Source organism: Aquarana catesbeiana, linkage group LG07 (genome assembly GCF_042186555.1).
Source record: "Aquarana catesbeiana isolate 2022-GZ linkage group LG07, ASM4218655v1, whole genome shotgun sequence".
Lineage (NCBI taxonomy): Eukaryota > Metazoa > Chordata > Amphibia > Anura > Ranidae > Aquarana > Aquarana catesbeiana.
The window spans coordinates 37,132,733-37,151,080 of NC_133330.1; the positions used below are offsets into that span (position 1 = coordinate 37,132,733).

Genomic DNA, 18,348 nt, shown 5'->3' on the forward strand with positions numbered 1-18,348 from the left:
ATGACCTTTGTGGTTTTAGAAGCTCCTTAAAAATTCTTTCTAATTTTCTTTAGAATGTCTTACTTTTTTTTTTGTTTACAAAAACTTTTAGGAAACTTTTGTTTTTCAGAGTGCACCTAGAAAAAAAATACAGTTTCATCTGTCAGTACAGTTTCGTCTGTATTTTTTTTTATGTAAGTGCTAACGTGGTTTTGTAAGAAAAAAAAACCGTGTGATTTATCTCTATGTAAAGCAGTCCACATGGCACAGGCTAATTTCAATGACATTTTGGTGCAGGCAAATTTATTAGTTGAGATGCTAAACTATTCTTGGTAAAATCACCACCTGCTTTGGATACATTTAGTATAATGACTGATCGGTTTACCTATAGCAATTGATCTGATTATAGCCAATTGGCTGTTATAAGTTGCTGCACTTATGCCACACCTTCCCCGGCAGATGACATCCTATATATTGGCCAGACTAAGAAAGGACTAGCCTAGCCAAGGTTGCGGTAAGGGTGGGTGGACCTGTTGGAAATGTGGAATGTTGGCTGCGTATAGGAAGTGTCCAGTTGTATATAGTTCATTTTTTGTTCTGTGTCACCCCTCAACACTGGCACTCATAGCCAATTTCTGAAATATCTAGGCAGGTCTGATGGATAAAACTAAGGCATAATAAATCCTATCTTTAGGTTAGCGAAACAGGCTGCATTTATGCCACATCCTCCCTGGCAGACTACATCCTACCTACAGGCCCAATCAGGAAAGCACTAGCCTAGCCAAAGCTGTCCTAGTTGGTGGTTGGACCTGTTGGAGATGTAGAATGTTAGCTGTGTATTGGAAGTGTCCAGTTGTGCATAGTCTTTCTTGTGTTCTTCGTCACCTTTCACTACTGGCACTCATACCCACCTTCCGAAATATCTGGGCTGCAGGACTAATGGACAAAACGACACAATAAATCCTATCTTTAAGACAGGCAAAATAGGTTACTAAAACTCACCTCCTCAAAAATGTAACTAAAACCATTCCAGGTTGTCTCCCTGGAATGGTTTTTACCAGATACGGTGGACCTCTTAGCTCAGAGGTCCACCGTATCTGGTAAGAGTTTGGATTTGCTGGTGGAGGATTAGTCACTCAGAATATTTCAACGGATATGAACGAGGTGTTCCTGCCTTCCATTGCTGAAGAACTTTACCATTATTATTGTTGATTTTCTCACACATGTTTACGGACTTATATACTGCGCTGCACTAATTTTACCTTTTACATTGTCTCCCATGTATGCCAGGGTAAGATTGCAATGCTGGTAGTATAATGTATTTATGTGTGACAAGACAAGTAATAGCGTTAAATCACCTACCTTCCCCCTCTATCCCAGTCATACACGTCCACTTTCACCGTCCTGCAAGAAGGTCAAGCATTTTTTGAAAACAAAATAAAGATAAGAGTTAATAATGAATAAGAGAGTTGTTGAGAATGTATATGAAAATGATCTTCAAAGTGGTAAAATTCTTTCCACCGTGGATTGGGATACGGATTCTCACCTGTCATAGTCACCATTACATAAAGCCCTCACAGGGATGGTGAACGGTTGCCAGACGGGGTTCAGTGTGTTTTTCACAACTTCTGTCTTGTGGCAAATTGTGAACCTGTAAATATGGAGAATATAATGACAAAAATGTTTCACGTAGCCAAATGGGCATTGGTCAAATTAGACAGTTTAGTCTTGGTTGGATGCCCTCAAGAATCACCTTTTAGAACTCTACCCATCACTAATCACCTTCCATGGCCACTAAAAATACTCATATATCTGTTTTGAGCAGACAAATAATTTTAAAATGATATCTTGGTTACTATGGCGATGTCAGTCGATGACAGGGTTTACGTTTTTGTCATTGGTTGAGTTTGATGAGCTTAGCCACTGGCTTTCAATAATCTTGTAGTATTCAGCAGTGGAATCTCTCCGTACCCTTCCATTCTCTTCTTCACCCTAATTCTTCCTTCTACAAAATAGACATTCGCAATCCCCCCCATTTTGGAAAAAAAACGAACATTCGGCCGTCAGCACAAACGATAGTGCCATTATGTATTGACCAATAAATCGTTCAGTGGACATAAATGAATGCATTTTTTGTTCGTTTTTTTTTACATATACCTAGTGCAGACAGTTCGGACGGGAAACACATTAACCTTTCAATATATTGTTAGTTTGGCAGAAAATTTCCAAACTTGTCCTTCGTTTTTTCGGCGCAAAAATGTCCCAACCATTATCGATTGTGTGCCCATTAACTGTCCGAAAAACGAGCGAACTGTCTAAATGACCGAATTTTGTACGATTTTTTCATATACTGTATAGCCAGCATAAGACTGGGATGCCATTAAAGTTCATGTGTGTGTGTAAAGGCAGGCGTCCCAATACTTTTGGTAATACAGTGCAGTTATAAAGCAGTGAATGTGACTTTCTCCATGCATTCGTTTGTGGTGAATGAATCATTGTCATTTATAACACATGCACCTGGAAGATGTACTTGCAGTGAATGTTTGTGAATGTCAGAGTCACCGCTTTGTGAAAATTTAATTAAAATAAGTGCAGCGCTACCATCTATTCATATGAATGCATCTACAGTGCTCATTAAAATAACTGTATACAATATCCACACTGTGTAATCATGCGATATATAGTTACTATCATGCCAATATACCAACCAGATCAGTATTAAATACAAAGAAAATATAAAATATAAGTGAATGACATACAAATTCAAATAAACAGTTGTGTTTAAAGTGACAGTTTGTCTGAAGGTAGTGTGAAATCCATATGGGAAAGTTGATAAATAAATAAACAAGTCCAAAAAGTTTTCGTGACCACTTCCCGTCATCGCTGTGCTTCCACTGCGCTCACCTTAAAGATATGTTACAACGCAAGGTGAGAGCTGTGGGACCACAGTAGTGGGCATATTAGACATGTGCAATTAGTTTAGTTCTGAATTTGTTTCTTAACGAATTTTTGACAAAGTCGTTAATTGCGAAAATTTCCAAATTTTTCATCTTCAGAATTTCCGAATTTCTGAATTTCCGAATTTCAAAATTTCCAAATTTCCGAATTTTAAAATTTCCGAAATTTCGAATTTAATAAATTTCGGAAGTTTGGAATTCGAAAATTCGGAATTCGAAAATTCAAAAGTTCGGAAATTTGAAAATTGGGAAATTCGAAATTTTGGAAATTTGGAAATTAGAAAATTCGGAAATTCAAAAATTTGGAAATTCGAAAATTCGCAAATTTGAAAATTCGGAAATTAGAAAATTCGTAAATCCAAGTTTTTTAATTCCAAATTTCCGAATTTTCGAATTTCCGAAAAAAGGGCATATCATGTAAAAACAGAGATAAAGAAGTTATCTGCACTGTGCCAGTCTTAAGCTGGCCATAGATGGATAGAATTTTGAATGGAAATTCTTAGGCTGGATTCACGCTGACAGCTGCTGAAGCACGTTACCTACCCGGCAGTTGTCCCCTCCTGACTACGCTAGGCGGCAGTGTGGTGCACGGATGTGCGCATCACATGGCTCCCTTTTATTTTGTTTTGGATAAACTTTATTTAAAGTGTACATTCATTCATTTAAAGTGCACTTCATTCATGGTGCTGTATAGTAGAGCGACGCACTGTGCCATGCGATTCTGTACAGTGCCCTGCGATAAAATGCATTTTATTGCAGCAGGCTGCCCCGCAGCTCCGGAGCTGTGTAACAGTGTGACTGGGACACACAGGAAACAACTGTTTATAGAGTGTCCCTGCGGTGGCAGGCCTTTTACAATACAGTTAAACGCCTGTCACCGCACAATGTGTGAATTAGCCCTTAGGAAAGGTCTTAGGAAAATTTGTACGAAAATTCTCAGAACATCTGGATGTCGTTCGAAAGATTTTGTTTGCTTTTAACATTTGATGTTGGAATGAATTAGAGTTAAAAATCATGCGATTTCCATTGCGACTTTACTGTGCAACGTGATATGACGTTGATGCGATTTTGATGCGACGTTGGATGAGTGTGACTTTGTTACGACTTTGGCTTTGACCAATGTGATAATTTTGTGATCATTTTGTTTGTGCTCTACAAAGTCACTAGACATGTGCAGAACGGAAAAATTTGTTTTGTTTCGTTTGGTTTCTTCATTTTCTATCAAATTCCAAATTTTTAAAAGGATTCTAATTCGAATTGGTCGAAAATTGACTGATCCGAATTCTGTGTGAAGAATAGCTGGTTGTTAAGGAGCGGACTGGGATGTCGGCCGCCACTTTCTTAAAGGAGTTGTAAAGGCAGAAGGTGCATTCTATGCATTAAGATAAAAAAAAACTTCTGTGTGTAGCAGCCCCCCCAGCACCCCCTAATTACTTATCTGAGCCCCTTCTCCAGCGATATCTAAGCCAGCCAGGACACTCCTCCTGATTGGCTGAGACACAGCAGCGGCGCCATTGGCTCCCGCGGCTGTCATTCAAAGCCAATCAGGGGAGAGAGGGGGTCGGGGATAGGGCTCCGTGTCTGAATGAATACACGGAGCTGTGACTCGGCTCGGGTGCCCCCATAGGAAGCTTCTGACTGTGGGGGCACTCAATAGCAGGGAGGAGGAGCCAGGAGCAGCAGGACCCGAGAAGAGGAGGATCAGGGCTGCTCTGTGCAAAACCAACTGCACAGAGAAGTTAAGTATAACATTTTTTTTATTTAAGAAAAAAAAAAAAACGAGACTTTACAATCACTTTAACAGCCGATGATTCATCCACTGTCAGCGGGTTTCCCCACTGACAGCTTAATGCAAACAAAAGAATGCAGGCAATTAAAAAAAAATGGCGTGGGGTCCCCCCCAATCCATACCAGGCCTTTCGGGCCCATCATCAAACACAATGCCCGCCACCACCACCGACCGGTAAAAAAAGAAAAAAGGTCCGATCACGCTGTCTGATCATTTTTCATTGCCGGTGTTCTTTTCGCACACAAGTCGCATGTATATCATGCAGGTGTGACTTTTAATAGGACTTTAAATTTTTTTTTATGGAGGATCTATGGCCCTCAAGTCACATGAAAGTTGGACCAAAGTAGTACAGAAAAGTCGCACAGATATGAAGAGTACTCATTGGGAAATGGTGAGACTTGTGATGTGCCTTCGGGGTCCTCAAGTGTCAATGGGGCCTTACTGAATGAAAACCACATACACTGTTAGAAATTCGTTTGTTTGATCATTTTTTTTTTCCATCCTGCTTCTTCGAATGTTCTCATCGCTGCGGTCGAAAACAAACATCGATTTGACCTCCACTAACGATTAGAACAAACTTTCCTAAAACATTCTCTCCTATGAATTTTCCTTCAAAATTTTACCTAACGATGGCCAGCTTTGCGTTGGCTTTCATTTCCCGCATAGAAGAAACTACAGTTGGAATCAGCTGGGACAACATTCCCACTTTCCTCTTCTCCATGTTAATTGAATGGTCTCTTCCCTAAACATTCCCCTTGATCGGTCTTACTTACGTTCCGTCCTCATTGCTGCGGTAGAACACCAGGAAAGGGTCCGACTTTCCGAAGAAGTCTTTCTTGTCCAGCTTGTTGGCGCACAGCTGCATAGTAACAATATCCTAAAAGACAAAGAAAACACTACGGTTACAATCGTGGAATAAGGACACGGCTATTCTGGCTTATACACAAATACTTTGTAACAAATGTATGTCAACTTTGGAGTGGATTACTAAAGGAAAATAGACGGTGCATCATAGGCATGTGCGCACAGGGTGTGCCAGGTGTGCCTGGGCACACCCTAATCACCCCGTGTGGTGCAGATTCTCCCTGTTTAGATCTCTGATATTTCACCAAAGCCCCCTAACAGGGCTCCTAAAAAAAAATAGCAAAAAACAAAATAAATAATAAAAAAAAAAAATGTAAAAAAATAATAAAATATAAAATAATCAAAATAAAAACCACTGACGCTGCCCACTGCCCTACTGACACCAATCTATCTCTGAACTTATGACACCGTCCACTGCTCTACTGACACCGCATATGTGTTTGAGCTTTGGGGTGGCACACCCTAATGCAATAGGCTGGGCACACCTATGCTGTGCACTCCTTTTTCCCAGAGCTTAATAAATGAATGCAGTAAAGCTCTGCTGATTTCCATCATCCAATCATGTACAGTGGAACCTTGGTTTAAGAGTAACGCGGTTAACTAGCGTTTTGAAAGATGAGCAACTTTTTTTTTTTTTTTAATTCTGACTTGGTTTGCGAGTGTTGTCTCGCAAAAGGTGCAGAATTCAAGCTAATGGGGTGTGCAGTACCGCATTTAGCCAGAGGTGCGGGGGCGCCGGGGACACTCGGAACGGTTCGGAGCCATTCGGAAATACTCGGAACCACTCGGAAATACTTGGAAACACTCAGAAATACTCCGTTCCCGAGTGTTTCCGAGCCTTTCTGAGGCTTTCGGAGTTCAGCCGAGCTGTCCCCAAGTATTTACGAGGCTCTCCGGCGCCTCCCGCACCCCTGGCCACATGCATTATTACATTTAATAGAAGTCAATGCGGAACAAATTATCTTAGTTTCCATTGACTTCTATGGGGAGACTCGCTTTGATATGTGAGTGTTTTGGATTACAAGCATTCTCCTAGAACGGAGGTTTCACTGTACCTGGTTTTGACAGGTACCCGCTCCCACTTCCGACTCACTTTGCCGCAAAGTTCAGCCCCCCCTCCTCCTTCCCCCCGCAAGCCGGCCCATTCCCAGAGCGCAGTGCTGTAGGAAACCGGCTGAAAAAGGCTTCACTGCTGGTTTCCCTTAGCCAAGATGGCGGCGCCAGCAACCGAGCGCCCATTTAAGAATCAGCTCGTTTTAATACACCACTGAATGCCTGGATAGGTAAGTTCCCTAATAGTAAAAAGTCAACAGCTACAGTATTTGTAGCTGCTAACTTTTAATTTTTGGAGGGGGGAGGGCAGAATTCCTCTTGCAGGTTTTTTTTACCTTCATGCATTCTGTGCATAAAGGTAAAAAACCTTCTGTGTGCAGCGCCCCCCCCAATCCTTACCTGAGCCCCCTTTTGATCCAGCGATGTTCACAATAGCCTCGGCTGTATGGGGACTCTCCCCTCTCCCTCAGTCACAGCCATTGAGCCTATGAGGAAAGAGCAGGGGGAGGGCTGAGTCACTGCTCTGTGTCTTATGGACGCATAGAGCAGGGCTCGGGAGTGAGCACACACCAGTTCCCCCATAGCAAGCAGCTTTCTGAGGGCACTGCTGGAGGGGGAGGAGCAAGGAGTGCCCGTGGTCAACTCGAAAAGAAGAGGACTAGAGCTGCTCTATGCAAAACCATTGCACAGAGCAGGTAAGTATGACATGTTTGTTATTAAAAAAAAAACAAACAAACTTTAATATCACTTTAACCTCTTGACCCCTGGAAGATTTACCCCTCTTCATGACCAGGCCATGTTTTGCGATATGGCACTGCGTTACTTTAACTGACAATTGCACAGTCGTGCGACGCTGTACCCAAATAAAATTTATGTCATTTTTTTCCCACAAATAGAGCTTTCTTTTGATGAAATTTGATCACCTGTGTGTTTTTTATTTTTTGCGCTACAAACAAAAAAAGACCGACATTTTTGAAAAAAATATTTTTTTTTTTACTTTCTCCTATAAAACATATCCAAAAAAAATAAATAAAAAAATGTCTTCATCAATTTAGGCCAAAATGTATTCTGCTACATATATTTTGGTAAAAAAAAACCCCAATAAGCGTATATTGATTGGTTTGCGCAAAAGTTATAGCGTCTTCAAACTATGGGATCTTTTTATTTATTTATTTATTTTCTATTAGTAATGGTTAGCTCCGCTCTATGCCTTTCGTCTCAAAGGACAAGGGCAATTTTTACATCTTGGACCACCGTAAAGCTGGCTATACACCATTAAATTTTTGAATGAATGTTTATACGAACATTCCCAGTACATTTGATCACTTGGCAAGTGTCATTCGAAATAACTTCAAAATTTGGATTTTGAGGTGAATGTAATTTTTTATACAAAAAAAAACCACACACACACTGCTAGAAATTTGTTCATTCAAGAAGAATTTTCCATTCTGCTCCTTGAAATTGTCTCGTCACTATGGTTAAAAATGAGATGGTTGAAATGATTTAACCTTGCTAACGATTAGAAAATTGGATGAATGTTCTTAAAGTGTAAAGTCTCTTTTTTTTTTTTTTAAATAAAAATAACAAACATGTTATAGTCACCTGCCCTGTGCAGTGGATTTGGACAGGGCAGCCCGGATCCTCCTCTTCTCAGGTCCCTCTTCTGTACTCCTGGCCCCTCCCTCCTGTCGAGTGCCCTCACAGCAAGCAGATTGCTATGGAGGCACCTGAGCTGAGTCACAGCTTCCTGTGTCCATTCAGACACGTTGCCCCGGCCCAGCCCCACCCCCTCTCTCTCCTAATTGGCTAGCCGACTGATGGACAGCAGTGGGAGTCAATGGCGCCGCTGCTGTGTCTCAGCCAATCGGGGGGGAGAGTCTCGGACGGCTGAGACACTCGTGGACATCGCTGAACAGAGATGAGGCTCAGGTAAGTATTAGGAGGGCTGAGGGGGGCTGCTGCACACCGGAGGCTTTTTATCTTAATGCAGTAAATGCATTAAGATAAAAAATCTCCTGACTCCACTTTGAATCAAAATATAACAAACAAAATTCTACTGTTAAAAAAACAGGGCGCCGCTCTTGATGATGTCGTGCTGACGAAATGCATAGGGCGGAGCTTCCAGCGTCATTGCGTCACTTCCTGGCAAAGCCGTGGCACGCATAGCGTTCCTGATTTTTAAATGCTTACTCAATGCAGATAAATTGTGAGTATATTCCCAGCTGTTTGACCTAAATAAACTGAGTGAAAACAGTATTGTGCTATGGGATGTCATTTTTCTCTGCATGCGGATGAGACGGAGGGTCTGAATTTCTAAAAGAGGAAGGAGAGGAGAGATACATAAAGGCGTGAATCTGGGTCTGCTACACAGTGGCATAAACTGTGAATGTGAGACACCCCCTAGAGGGGAGAGTTTTCTGGTGAGTGCAGTACCATAGGGGGAGCACAAGCATGAATTTGTGATATGTACGATTAAAGAGCACCTGTCACATAATTTATTGACTATTCATCCAAAGATTATTTACATATATCAAAGACTATTTGTTTATTACACACCCAACTGAGCATGTGCAGCTTGTCCCCTAGCCTCTGTTCAACCAGTAGATAGATTGGGGACAGTGGAAGAAGGGGAGGATCAGAGAAGACAGGCTCAAACAGCCTTTTTTTACACAATGCAGAAGATTAACCCCTCAGGTTCCACAGTTTGTATAACAAGCATGCTTTACTGCATATACAGACTGATTTTACTGTTGAGGGTTTAGTAACACTTTAAGTATGTATGTGTCATATCTGTGGGATTCCCGTAGAAGCTGGAAATTACTAAAGCAGTATCCGCTGCTTAAGTGATTGGCCTGAAAGGTTTTTTGCAACCCGCCCTAGCCCCCCACCTCCATAGTGTAAGGGTCAGGAAGTCTACAACCAGCTCTCCTGGGTGGAGGTCTACTTCAGGCATACCTCCCAACTTTTTAAGATGGGAATGAGGGACACCTATCAGCAAAAGTGTGCAGGCATAGGACACGCCCCTTGCCACGCCCCCTAATGGAGAATTGTATAAAAAAACAAGATTGGGTAAACCCACAAGTGATTTTTTTTACCACTACTATTCCTTTATATTGGCTTTTGGAATCTACAAATGCAGCAAATTAGAAATCAGATGAAAGGTTTAGCACCGGGAAACACTTTTGATAGATAAAAAGTGCATTTTATATGCAACTATATAGATCAGACCAAAATGAGGGACAAATGAGGAGGAATGAGGGACAGAGGGACATTGCTCCAAATCAGGGACAGCTGGGAGCTATGACTTAAGGTCTCCTGGGCCCCCCATGTTGGTCACATATGTACTAGTGTACTAGTGTGGGGTGTTTGGCTCCCATTCCTCAAGTGCACTAGTGCTCCTCCTAGCCTGGTATATAACTGGGCCCTGACTCACCCAGGACATAACTGCAGGAGGGCTCTAACTAAAAAGGGTCTAACACCTGATGACACTACTTCCTGTAACCAGGCGTTATTCTGGAACAGAGCCACCTAATGGCAGACTGGCTAACTGTACCTGCTTACATGGGTGTATATTTAGGAAAATATGGATATGGCATACCTCCCAACTTTTTGAGATGGGAATGAGGGACACTAGCAAAAGTATGTAGAAATAGGTCACGCCCCCTGCCACGCCCCCTTAAAGGAGAATTAACCCCCCCAAAAAAATTTAGTTAAACCCACAAGGGATTTTTTAAAAATTTTTATTATTTTCCACTACTATTCCTTTAATATTGGCTTTTGAAATTTACAAATGCAGCAATTTAGAAATCAGGTGAAAGGTTTAGCGCTGGAAAACACTTTTTGAAGATAAAAAGTGCATTTTATATACAACTATATAGATCAGACCAAAATGAGGGACAAATGACTAGGAATGAGGGACAGAGGGACATTGCTCCTAATCAGGGACAGTCCCTCGAAATCAGGGACAGTTGGGAGCTATGATATGGTTTCGTGTCACTTTAAGAAAGTTCTGCATTCAGCTTCCTTGTGTATAATGTTTGTGTCCTATAGATGTCACATGGGAAACGCTCGAACATATGGTAATCAGTGATCTCCTTTCCTTTTTGGCCCCGGAGGGCTCCTTGCGGTGACGGCTCCTCTTGTACCTCCTGTACTCGTGTAATTAATATGTATCAGATGTGACACCGCGGCTGATGAAGTGTTAGCCTGGCTGACGATAATTGCTGGAAATGACTGTCTTTTCAGAGGCCTCTTGTGCGTTCAGCTCATCAAGTCTGAGAATCTGAGCTTCACACAGCGCCAGCTGTACCCGCGGGGCCACATCCCGCATCCCACCCAACCGCTACAGAGGAAGGAAATGCCAGGACCCCCGTCCCGCCATTTCTGGGATCACGGATTTGTAGTCTTTAAAGCGAAATTAACCACAAAGGATTTGCCCCCTTAATGACCAGGCCATTTTTTTTTTGCGATACGGCACTTTAACCGACAATTGCGCGGTCGTGCGATGCTGTACCCAAAGAAAATATACGCCTTTTTTTCCTACAAATAGAGCTTTCTTTTGGTGGTATTTGATGGAATGTAACGATCTAATAATAATAATTAACAATAATAATAATAAAACCTTCTTCTTCTTATTTATTATTAATTTGTTCTATTCCACTTGTTTACATGCGGCATTTGTTATTTTGGATAATTTTTAACCTCAGATAAATTTGTATTCGTTATGTTCACAAACAGCCAAATTTGAAAGGAAATTCCAATACCTATAATTTAATAGTTAGTTATTATTTCAAATTTTACAGATTTTCTTTCTTTTTTTCAGATTTTCAAATTTTTGAATTTCCGAATTTTCGAAATTTGTAAATTCAAAAATTAGAAATTCGAAAATCCAAAAATTTGAAATTCGAAAAGACGGAAATTAGGAAATTCGAAAATTCGAAATTCGGAAATTTGAAAATCTGAATTTTCGGTTTTCTGAATTTCCACATTTTCGAATTACAAATTTTTGGATTTCCGAATTTCAAATTTTCGGATTTTCAAATTTCTGAATTTCGAATTCCTGATTTTCCAAATTTCCGAAAAAAGCGAATGAAACGAAAATGAAAACAAACTAATTTTTTGTCAATGCGCATGTCTATTCTCCAGCCTGACTGCCACTGACCTGCCCCTTTCATCATAGGTGTGCACCCCAAAGCTCAAACACGCATGCCTTTCTCTGCAGCCTCAGCTGCACTGGACAGCGAATGAACGGGAAGTGCTCTGTGCTGAGTGGCTTCCTGTTCATTCACAAATGGAAGCACAGTAAACACAGTTTAATATGCTTCCCTTATGAATGAACACAGTGAGTGAGTGTGTTCACTGTGTTCATTTAGAAAAGGAAGTCACTGACAAATGCCATATTTACGAGCCACTTCCACAACTCTCCATTCTGAAACATCTCCCACAGCAGCGGGGAGAGAGGAGAGGAAGGAAGCCAGCAGCACTGTGGGGCAGGGCGGCCAACATGGGGGGGAGCCCGGGCAATAGGGGGAATCAGCAGTGCATATAGTGATTAGGGTGTGCCCAGGCACACCTGGCACACCCCCTGCACACGCCTATGCCTCTCATTCATTGGATTTCAGTTCTTTCAGGAATGGAGGCTCAGCATCATACGTGGGCATTTCCGAGGGAGGTCTTCATGCAAATTCAGCCTACCACTCCTCCAGACTAATGCCTACCCGTCAGTGAATTTTGACTTTTGTATAACTCCTCTTGCTTGCAGAGTGCTGGGATGTTTTCAGGAAGATATGTACAGCACCCTAAAGCATGCTTTACTGCATATACAGACTGATTTTACTGTTGTGGGTTTAGTAACACATTAAAACATCACACATAACGTCTTCTTTTCTTATCATGCACTAAATTTAAACACGGACGGCCCTCTGTGAACGCACACATCTGCGCGCTGATATTCCACAGACAGTATTCAGTGTGTCCCCCCCCTCTCCTCCTCGCCTCACCTCAATTAATGGCTAAACAGACAATGATTCATAATTGAGAGTTGAAGTAAAGTGCAGTGAATCAGACAGATTCATTTACTTTCATTAAATTCTATTTTGTGTTCTACATTCCGGCTGATATAATGACAGATGTGATCAGAAACAGATGCGGATGATAAACCCGGTACGTGATTTGTCTCTTTTTTTTTTTCGTCTAAATGGAGATCACCAAAAGAGAAATAAACAAGTACAACTTTTTTTTTTTTTTTTAAATCTTGACCTCCAGGAGATTTACCCCCCTTCCTGACTAGGCCTATTTTGGCACTGTGTTATTTTAACTGAAAAATGCGCGGTCGTGCAACGCTGTACTCAAAAAAAAAAATGTATGTCTTTTTTTCCCCCACAAACAAAGCTTTCTTTTGGTGGTATTTGATCACCTCTGCAAATTTTATTTTTTGCGCTATAAGCAAAAAATGACCGTCAATTTTGGAAAAAAAAAAAACAATATTTTTAACTTTCTGCTATAAAACATACGCAATAAAAATATAAAAAGAAAATCTAATTTCTTCATCAGTTCAGGCCGATATGTATTCTGCTACATATTTTCGGTAAAAAAAAAAAATCCCAATAAATGTATATTGATTGGTTATAGCGTCTACAAACTATGGGATCTATATATATATAGTATCTCACAAAAGTGAGTACACCCCTCACATTTTTGTAAAAATTTTTCATGTGACAACACTGAAGAAATGACACTTTGCTACAATGTAAAGTAGTGAGTGTACAGCTTGTATAACAGTGTAAATTTGTTGTCCCCTCAAAATAATTCAACATACAGCCATTAATGTCTAAACCGCTGGCAACAAAAGTGAGTACACCCCTAAGTGAAAATGTCCAAATTGGGCCCAATTAGCCATTTTCCCTTCCCGGTGTCATGTGACTCGTTAGTGTTACTAGATCTCAGGTGTGAATGGGGAGCAGGTGTAGTAAATTTGGTGTTATCGCTCTCACTCTCTCATACTGGTCACTGGAAGTTCAACATGGCACCTCATAGCAAAGAACTCTCTGAGGATCTGAAAAAAAGAATTGTTACTCTACATAAAGATGGCCTAGGCTATAAGAAGATTGCCAAGACCCTGAAACTGAGCTGCAGCACGGTGGCCAAAACCATACAGCGGTCTAACAGGACAGGTTCCACTCAGAACAGGCCTCACCATGGTCGACCAAAGAAGTTGAGTGCACGTGCTCAGCGTCATATCCAGAGGTTGTCTTTGGGAAATAGATGTATGAGTGCTGCCAGCATTGCTGCAGAGGTTGAAGGGGTGGGGGGGTCAGCCTGTCAGTGCTCAGACCATACGCCGCACACTGCATCAAATTGGTCTGCATGGCTGTAGTCCCAGAAGGAAGCCTCTTCTAAGGATGATGCACAAGAAAGCCTGCAAACATTTTGCTGAAGACAAGCAGACTAAGGACATGGATTACTAGAACCATGTCCTGTGGTCTGATGAGACCAAGATAAACTTATTTGGTTCAGATGGTGTCAAGCTTGTGTGGCGGCAACCAGGTGAGGAGTACAAAGACAAGTGTGTCTTGCCTATAGTCAAGCAAGGTGGTGGTGGCATGGCTACAGTTCTTTGAGAGAACCATGAATGCCAACATGAACTGTGACATACGGAAGCAGAGCATGATCCCCTCCCTTCAGAGACTGGGCCGCAGGGCAGTATTCCAACATGATAACGACCCCAAACACACCTCCAAGACGACCACTGCCTTGCTAAAGAAGCTGAGGGTAAAGGTGATGGACTGACCAAGCATGTCACCAGACCTAAACCCTATTGAGCATCTGTGGGGAATCCTCAAACGGAAGGTGGAGGAGCACAAGGTCTCTAACATCCACCAGCTCTGTGATGTCATCATGGAGGAGTGGAAGAGGACTCCAGTGGCAATCTGTGAAGCTCTGGTGAACTCCATGCCCAAGAGGGTTAAGGCAGTGCTGGAAAATATGCAGTTTAGACATTAATGGCTGTGTGTTGAGTTATTTTGAGGGGACAGCAAATTTACACTGTTATACAAGCTGTACACTCAATACTTTACATTGTAGCAAAGTGTCATTTCTTCAGTGTTGTCACATGAAAAGATATAATAAAATATTTACAAAAATGCGAGGGGCGTACTCACTTTTGTGAGATACTGTGTATATATATATATATATATATATATATATATATATATATATATCTATCTCATAGTTTGTAGAAGCTATAACTTTTGCGCAAACCAATCAATATACGTTTATTGGGATGAAGTAATTTTGTTCTCATCTGACCAGAGCACCTTCTTCTACATGTTTGCTGTGTCCTCCACATGGCTTCTCACAAACTGCAAACGGACTTCTTATGCCCTGTACACGACAGAAAATGTGTGATAGGACCTTGTTGTCGGAAATTCCGACCGTGTGTGGGCTCCATCACACATTTCCCATCGGAATTTCCGACACACAAAGTTTGAGAGCAGGCTATAAAATTTTCCGACAACAAAATCCGTTGTCGGAAATTCCGATCGTGTGTACACAAATCCGATGCACAAAGTGCCACGCATGCTCAGAATAAATAAAGAGATGAAAGCTATTGGCTACTGCCCCGTTTATAGTCCCGACGTACGTGTTTTACGTCACCGCGTTCAGAACGATCGGATTTTCCGACAACTTTGTGTGACCGTGTGTATGCAAGACAAGTTTGAGCCAACATCCGTCGGAAAAAATCCATGGACTTTGTTGTCGGAATGTCCGATCAATGTCCGACCGTGTGTACGGGGCATTATTGCTTTCTTTCAACAATGGCTTTCTTCTTGCCACTCTTCCATAAAGACCAGATTTGTGGAGAGCACAACTAATAGTTGTCCTGTGGACAGATTCTCCCACCTGAGCTGTCTCTCCAGACCTAAACCCTGCAGTGTCTGACCTTGTCATATATAATGCATAGATAAAAACCATGCCCTCCCCATGGCACAATTACTTTAAAAACAACTCCACCATTACAAAACGTATACATTCCCGGCATTGTCAGTCTCCATAATACAGGATCATGATCAATAATGGAGGAGAAGATTTCATTTCATATCTCCCCCCCTCCCCCTCCTTTCCCCAGACACACATGCAAATCATAAATATAAATGCAATTAAATACACCATTAATCAAAATTGCTAATATACCGGAATAAATAATCTGACACAGAAGTTGCTATGTGTAATGAATTCTATGTAGGAGATTCGAGCCACATGAGAGGCAGAGAATTAACCCCTCTTTATTCAGCGCACATCTGCATAGGACACAACTGCTGGCTGAGCTTGTCTTAATAGAGATGTGAAGTGTAACCAAATGACATTGCTAAAGCACTGAGTATCAAACAATTGGCATTGTGTTTTTTTAATCAAAGATGTATGTAATCATCTGTTGCATTTTAGTGTTGCTGATCCCATGCAGCCTCTTTGCAGCTACATCAGTGGTATGTACATGTAGGGTAGTATGTGCCCAGAGATGAATGCCCAGAACGGGTGTTTGTTCCTGGGGGCATACTGCCCTAAAAAAGTGAGCTTATGCTGGAAGCTGCTGGGCTTTTCTGATTGGGCAAAATTTTAACACTTTCTTGTAGTGTCGGCCTGTTGAATGCTACGTATTCAAGTAAATGGGGAAGCGTCGCAAACACCCTGCAACCGCGTGCAATGCATTTGTTAGAAAAAATGGGGTTAAAACTGGAGGTGCGTGTTCCATCGCTTCCTTGTCAGTAACCTCTGAAGCATGATATGAATGCAGATCGGGCTTCAGAGGAAATGGAGATTAGACGCACGTCAAAATCCTCCCTAAGCCCCGGTTCACACTGGTGCAGCTTTGAAATCGTGCTACTTCAGTGCGATTTCAAAGCAGCAGATCAGTATACCTCCCAACATTTTGAGTTGGGAATGAGGGACACCTACAACGTATGTAGGCATAGGACACGCCCCCTGCCACACCTCCTTAAAGGAGAATTAACCATAAAAAAAGGTTAATGAAATCCACAAGGGCTTGTTTTTACCACTATTAATCCTTTATATTGGCTTATCAAAATTACAAATGCAGAAATTTAGAATTTACATGAAAGGTTTAGCACTGGCAATCACTTTTTGAAAGATAAAAAGTGCATTTTATATACAACTATATAGATCAGACCAAAATGAGGGACAAATGAGGAGGAAAGAGGGACAGAGGGACATTGCTCCAAATCAGGGACAGTTGGGATCTATGGATCAGTGCGATTTGCACCTCTGATTTTGACTTTTTTTTAACAGAAGTCTATGCATGTCGCAATGAAATCAGAAAAAAAGTAGTGCAGGAAACTTTTTCAAAGTCACTGCTTCATGAGTTGCAACAATTTGAACGTTTCCTATGCGTGACAAATCGCATCAGTGTGAATGAGGGCTTAAAGGGGTTGTAATCCCTCAAGGTTTTTCACCCTAATGCATTCTTTGCATTAGGGTGAAAAACCTCCTGTCATGCAGCAGCCCCCCCGAGCCCCCTTTTACTTACCATAGCTCCGTAAACACCACAACGGGAACGAGCACACCAGCTTCAGCCAGTGTTTTGGGTCCTCATTGGATAGAGTGATAGCAGAGCAGCCATTGGCTGCCGCTGCTGTCAATCAAATCTAATGATGCGAGTGTCGGGGGGCGGGGCCGAGTTCTACTGTCTGTGTCAATAGACGCAGCAGCAGGACTCAGGAGCACGCCCACACGGGTGTCCCGAAGGAGAGAGCTTCTCCGACAGGGCACTTGAGAAGAGGAGGAGCCAAGAGTGCTGAGGGACCCCAGAAGAGGAGGATCAGGACCACTCTGTGCAAAACCAACTGCACAGAGGAGGTAAGTATGATATGTTTGTTATTTAAAAAAAAAAAACACAAGGGTTTAGTAATCCTTTAAAGTGTAAGGGAAGGTTACAGCCCCTGTCAGTTCCTTCTGCTATCTGTGCGCACACTGGGGAGATTTCCCTTCACTTCCTGTCCCATAGCCAAAACAGGAAGTGGGAGACATCCCTGCTCATTAGGAGAATCCCTGGTTGTCACCAGAACTAAAATCACCATTGGAAGATTTCCCCTCTATTAGTGTCCTGATGTCAACACAAAATGTAGGATTTTCTTTTACTTTCACTCTCTGTGATAACGGTAAACAGGACAAATAGAGAAGGTGAATATCTTCCTATTGGGGCCACAGACAGCAATAAAAACCTGACAGGGGTTCTGTCGCACTGATCTGCGGCTTTGAAATGCAGTATTTTTTTTTTCAGCGCAGTGCACTGAGAGCCAATCCACTGCCTTACACCGCACGGCTAGCAATTGAACATTATGAGATGTCAGTGTGGCATCTCATTAAAGTTCATAAAAAAAAAAAACATAAAAAAAAAAAGCAGTGTGATCCGCTGAGCTCAGTGCATCATCACTCGGCCCCACCACATCGTACACCAGCCGCTGCGCTGCAATGCCCGCATCGAATTCGCAATAGCAGGAGATTTTGACTGGCTCTCTTTGGAGCCGGTTCACATATCTCCGCTGCGGCTTCAATGCGAATGTGCACAGGAGCCCTGTGTGTCTTTTGGTCCGTTTCAGGTCCGAATTCAGCCCAAAATTAGAGCTGAAATTGGACCTGAAACGGTGAACCAGGACGCACCGGACCCCTGCTGGGAGCCCCATCGGCATC

The 18,348-nt window shown here is 42.0% G+C and overlaps 1 protein-coding gene across 1 annotated transcript in view; it reads right to left on the minus strand.

Annotated features, from left to right (window-relative positions):
• Nucleotides 1–18,348, minus strand: part of CPNE9 (copine family member 9) — a 468,155-nt gene that overhangs the window by 83,867 nt on the left and 365,940 nt on the right. The window contains exons 10-12 of the mRNA XM_073591994.1: nt 5,499–5,602; nt 1,526–1,630; nt 1,342–1,383 (exon numbers count right to left, since the gene is read on the minus strand). Coding sequence (XP_073448095.1) covers nt 1,342–1,383; nt 1,526–1,630; nt 5,499–5,602 — 251 coding nt within the window. The remainder of the gene's footprint in view (nt 1–1,341; nt 1,384–1,525; nt 1,631–5,498; nt 5,603–18,348) is intronic.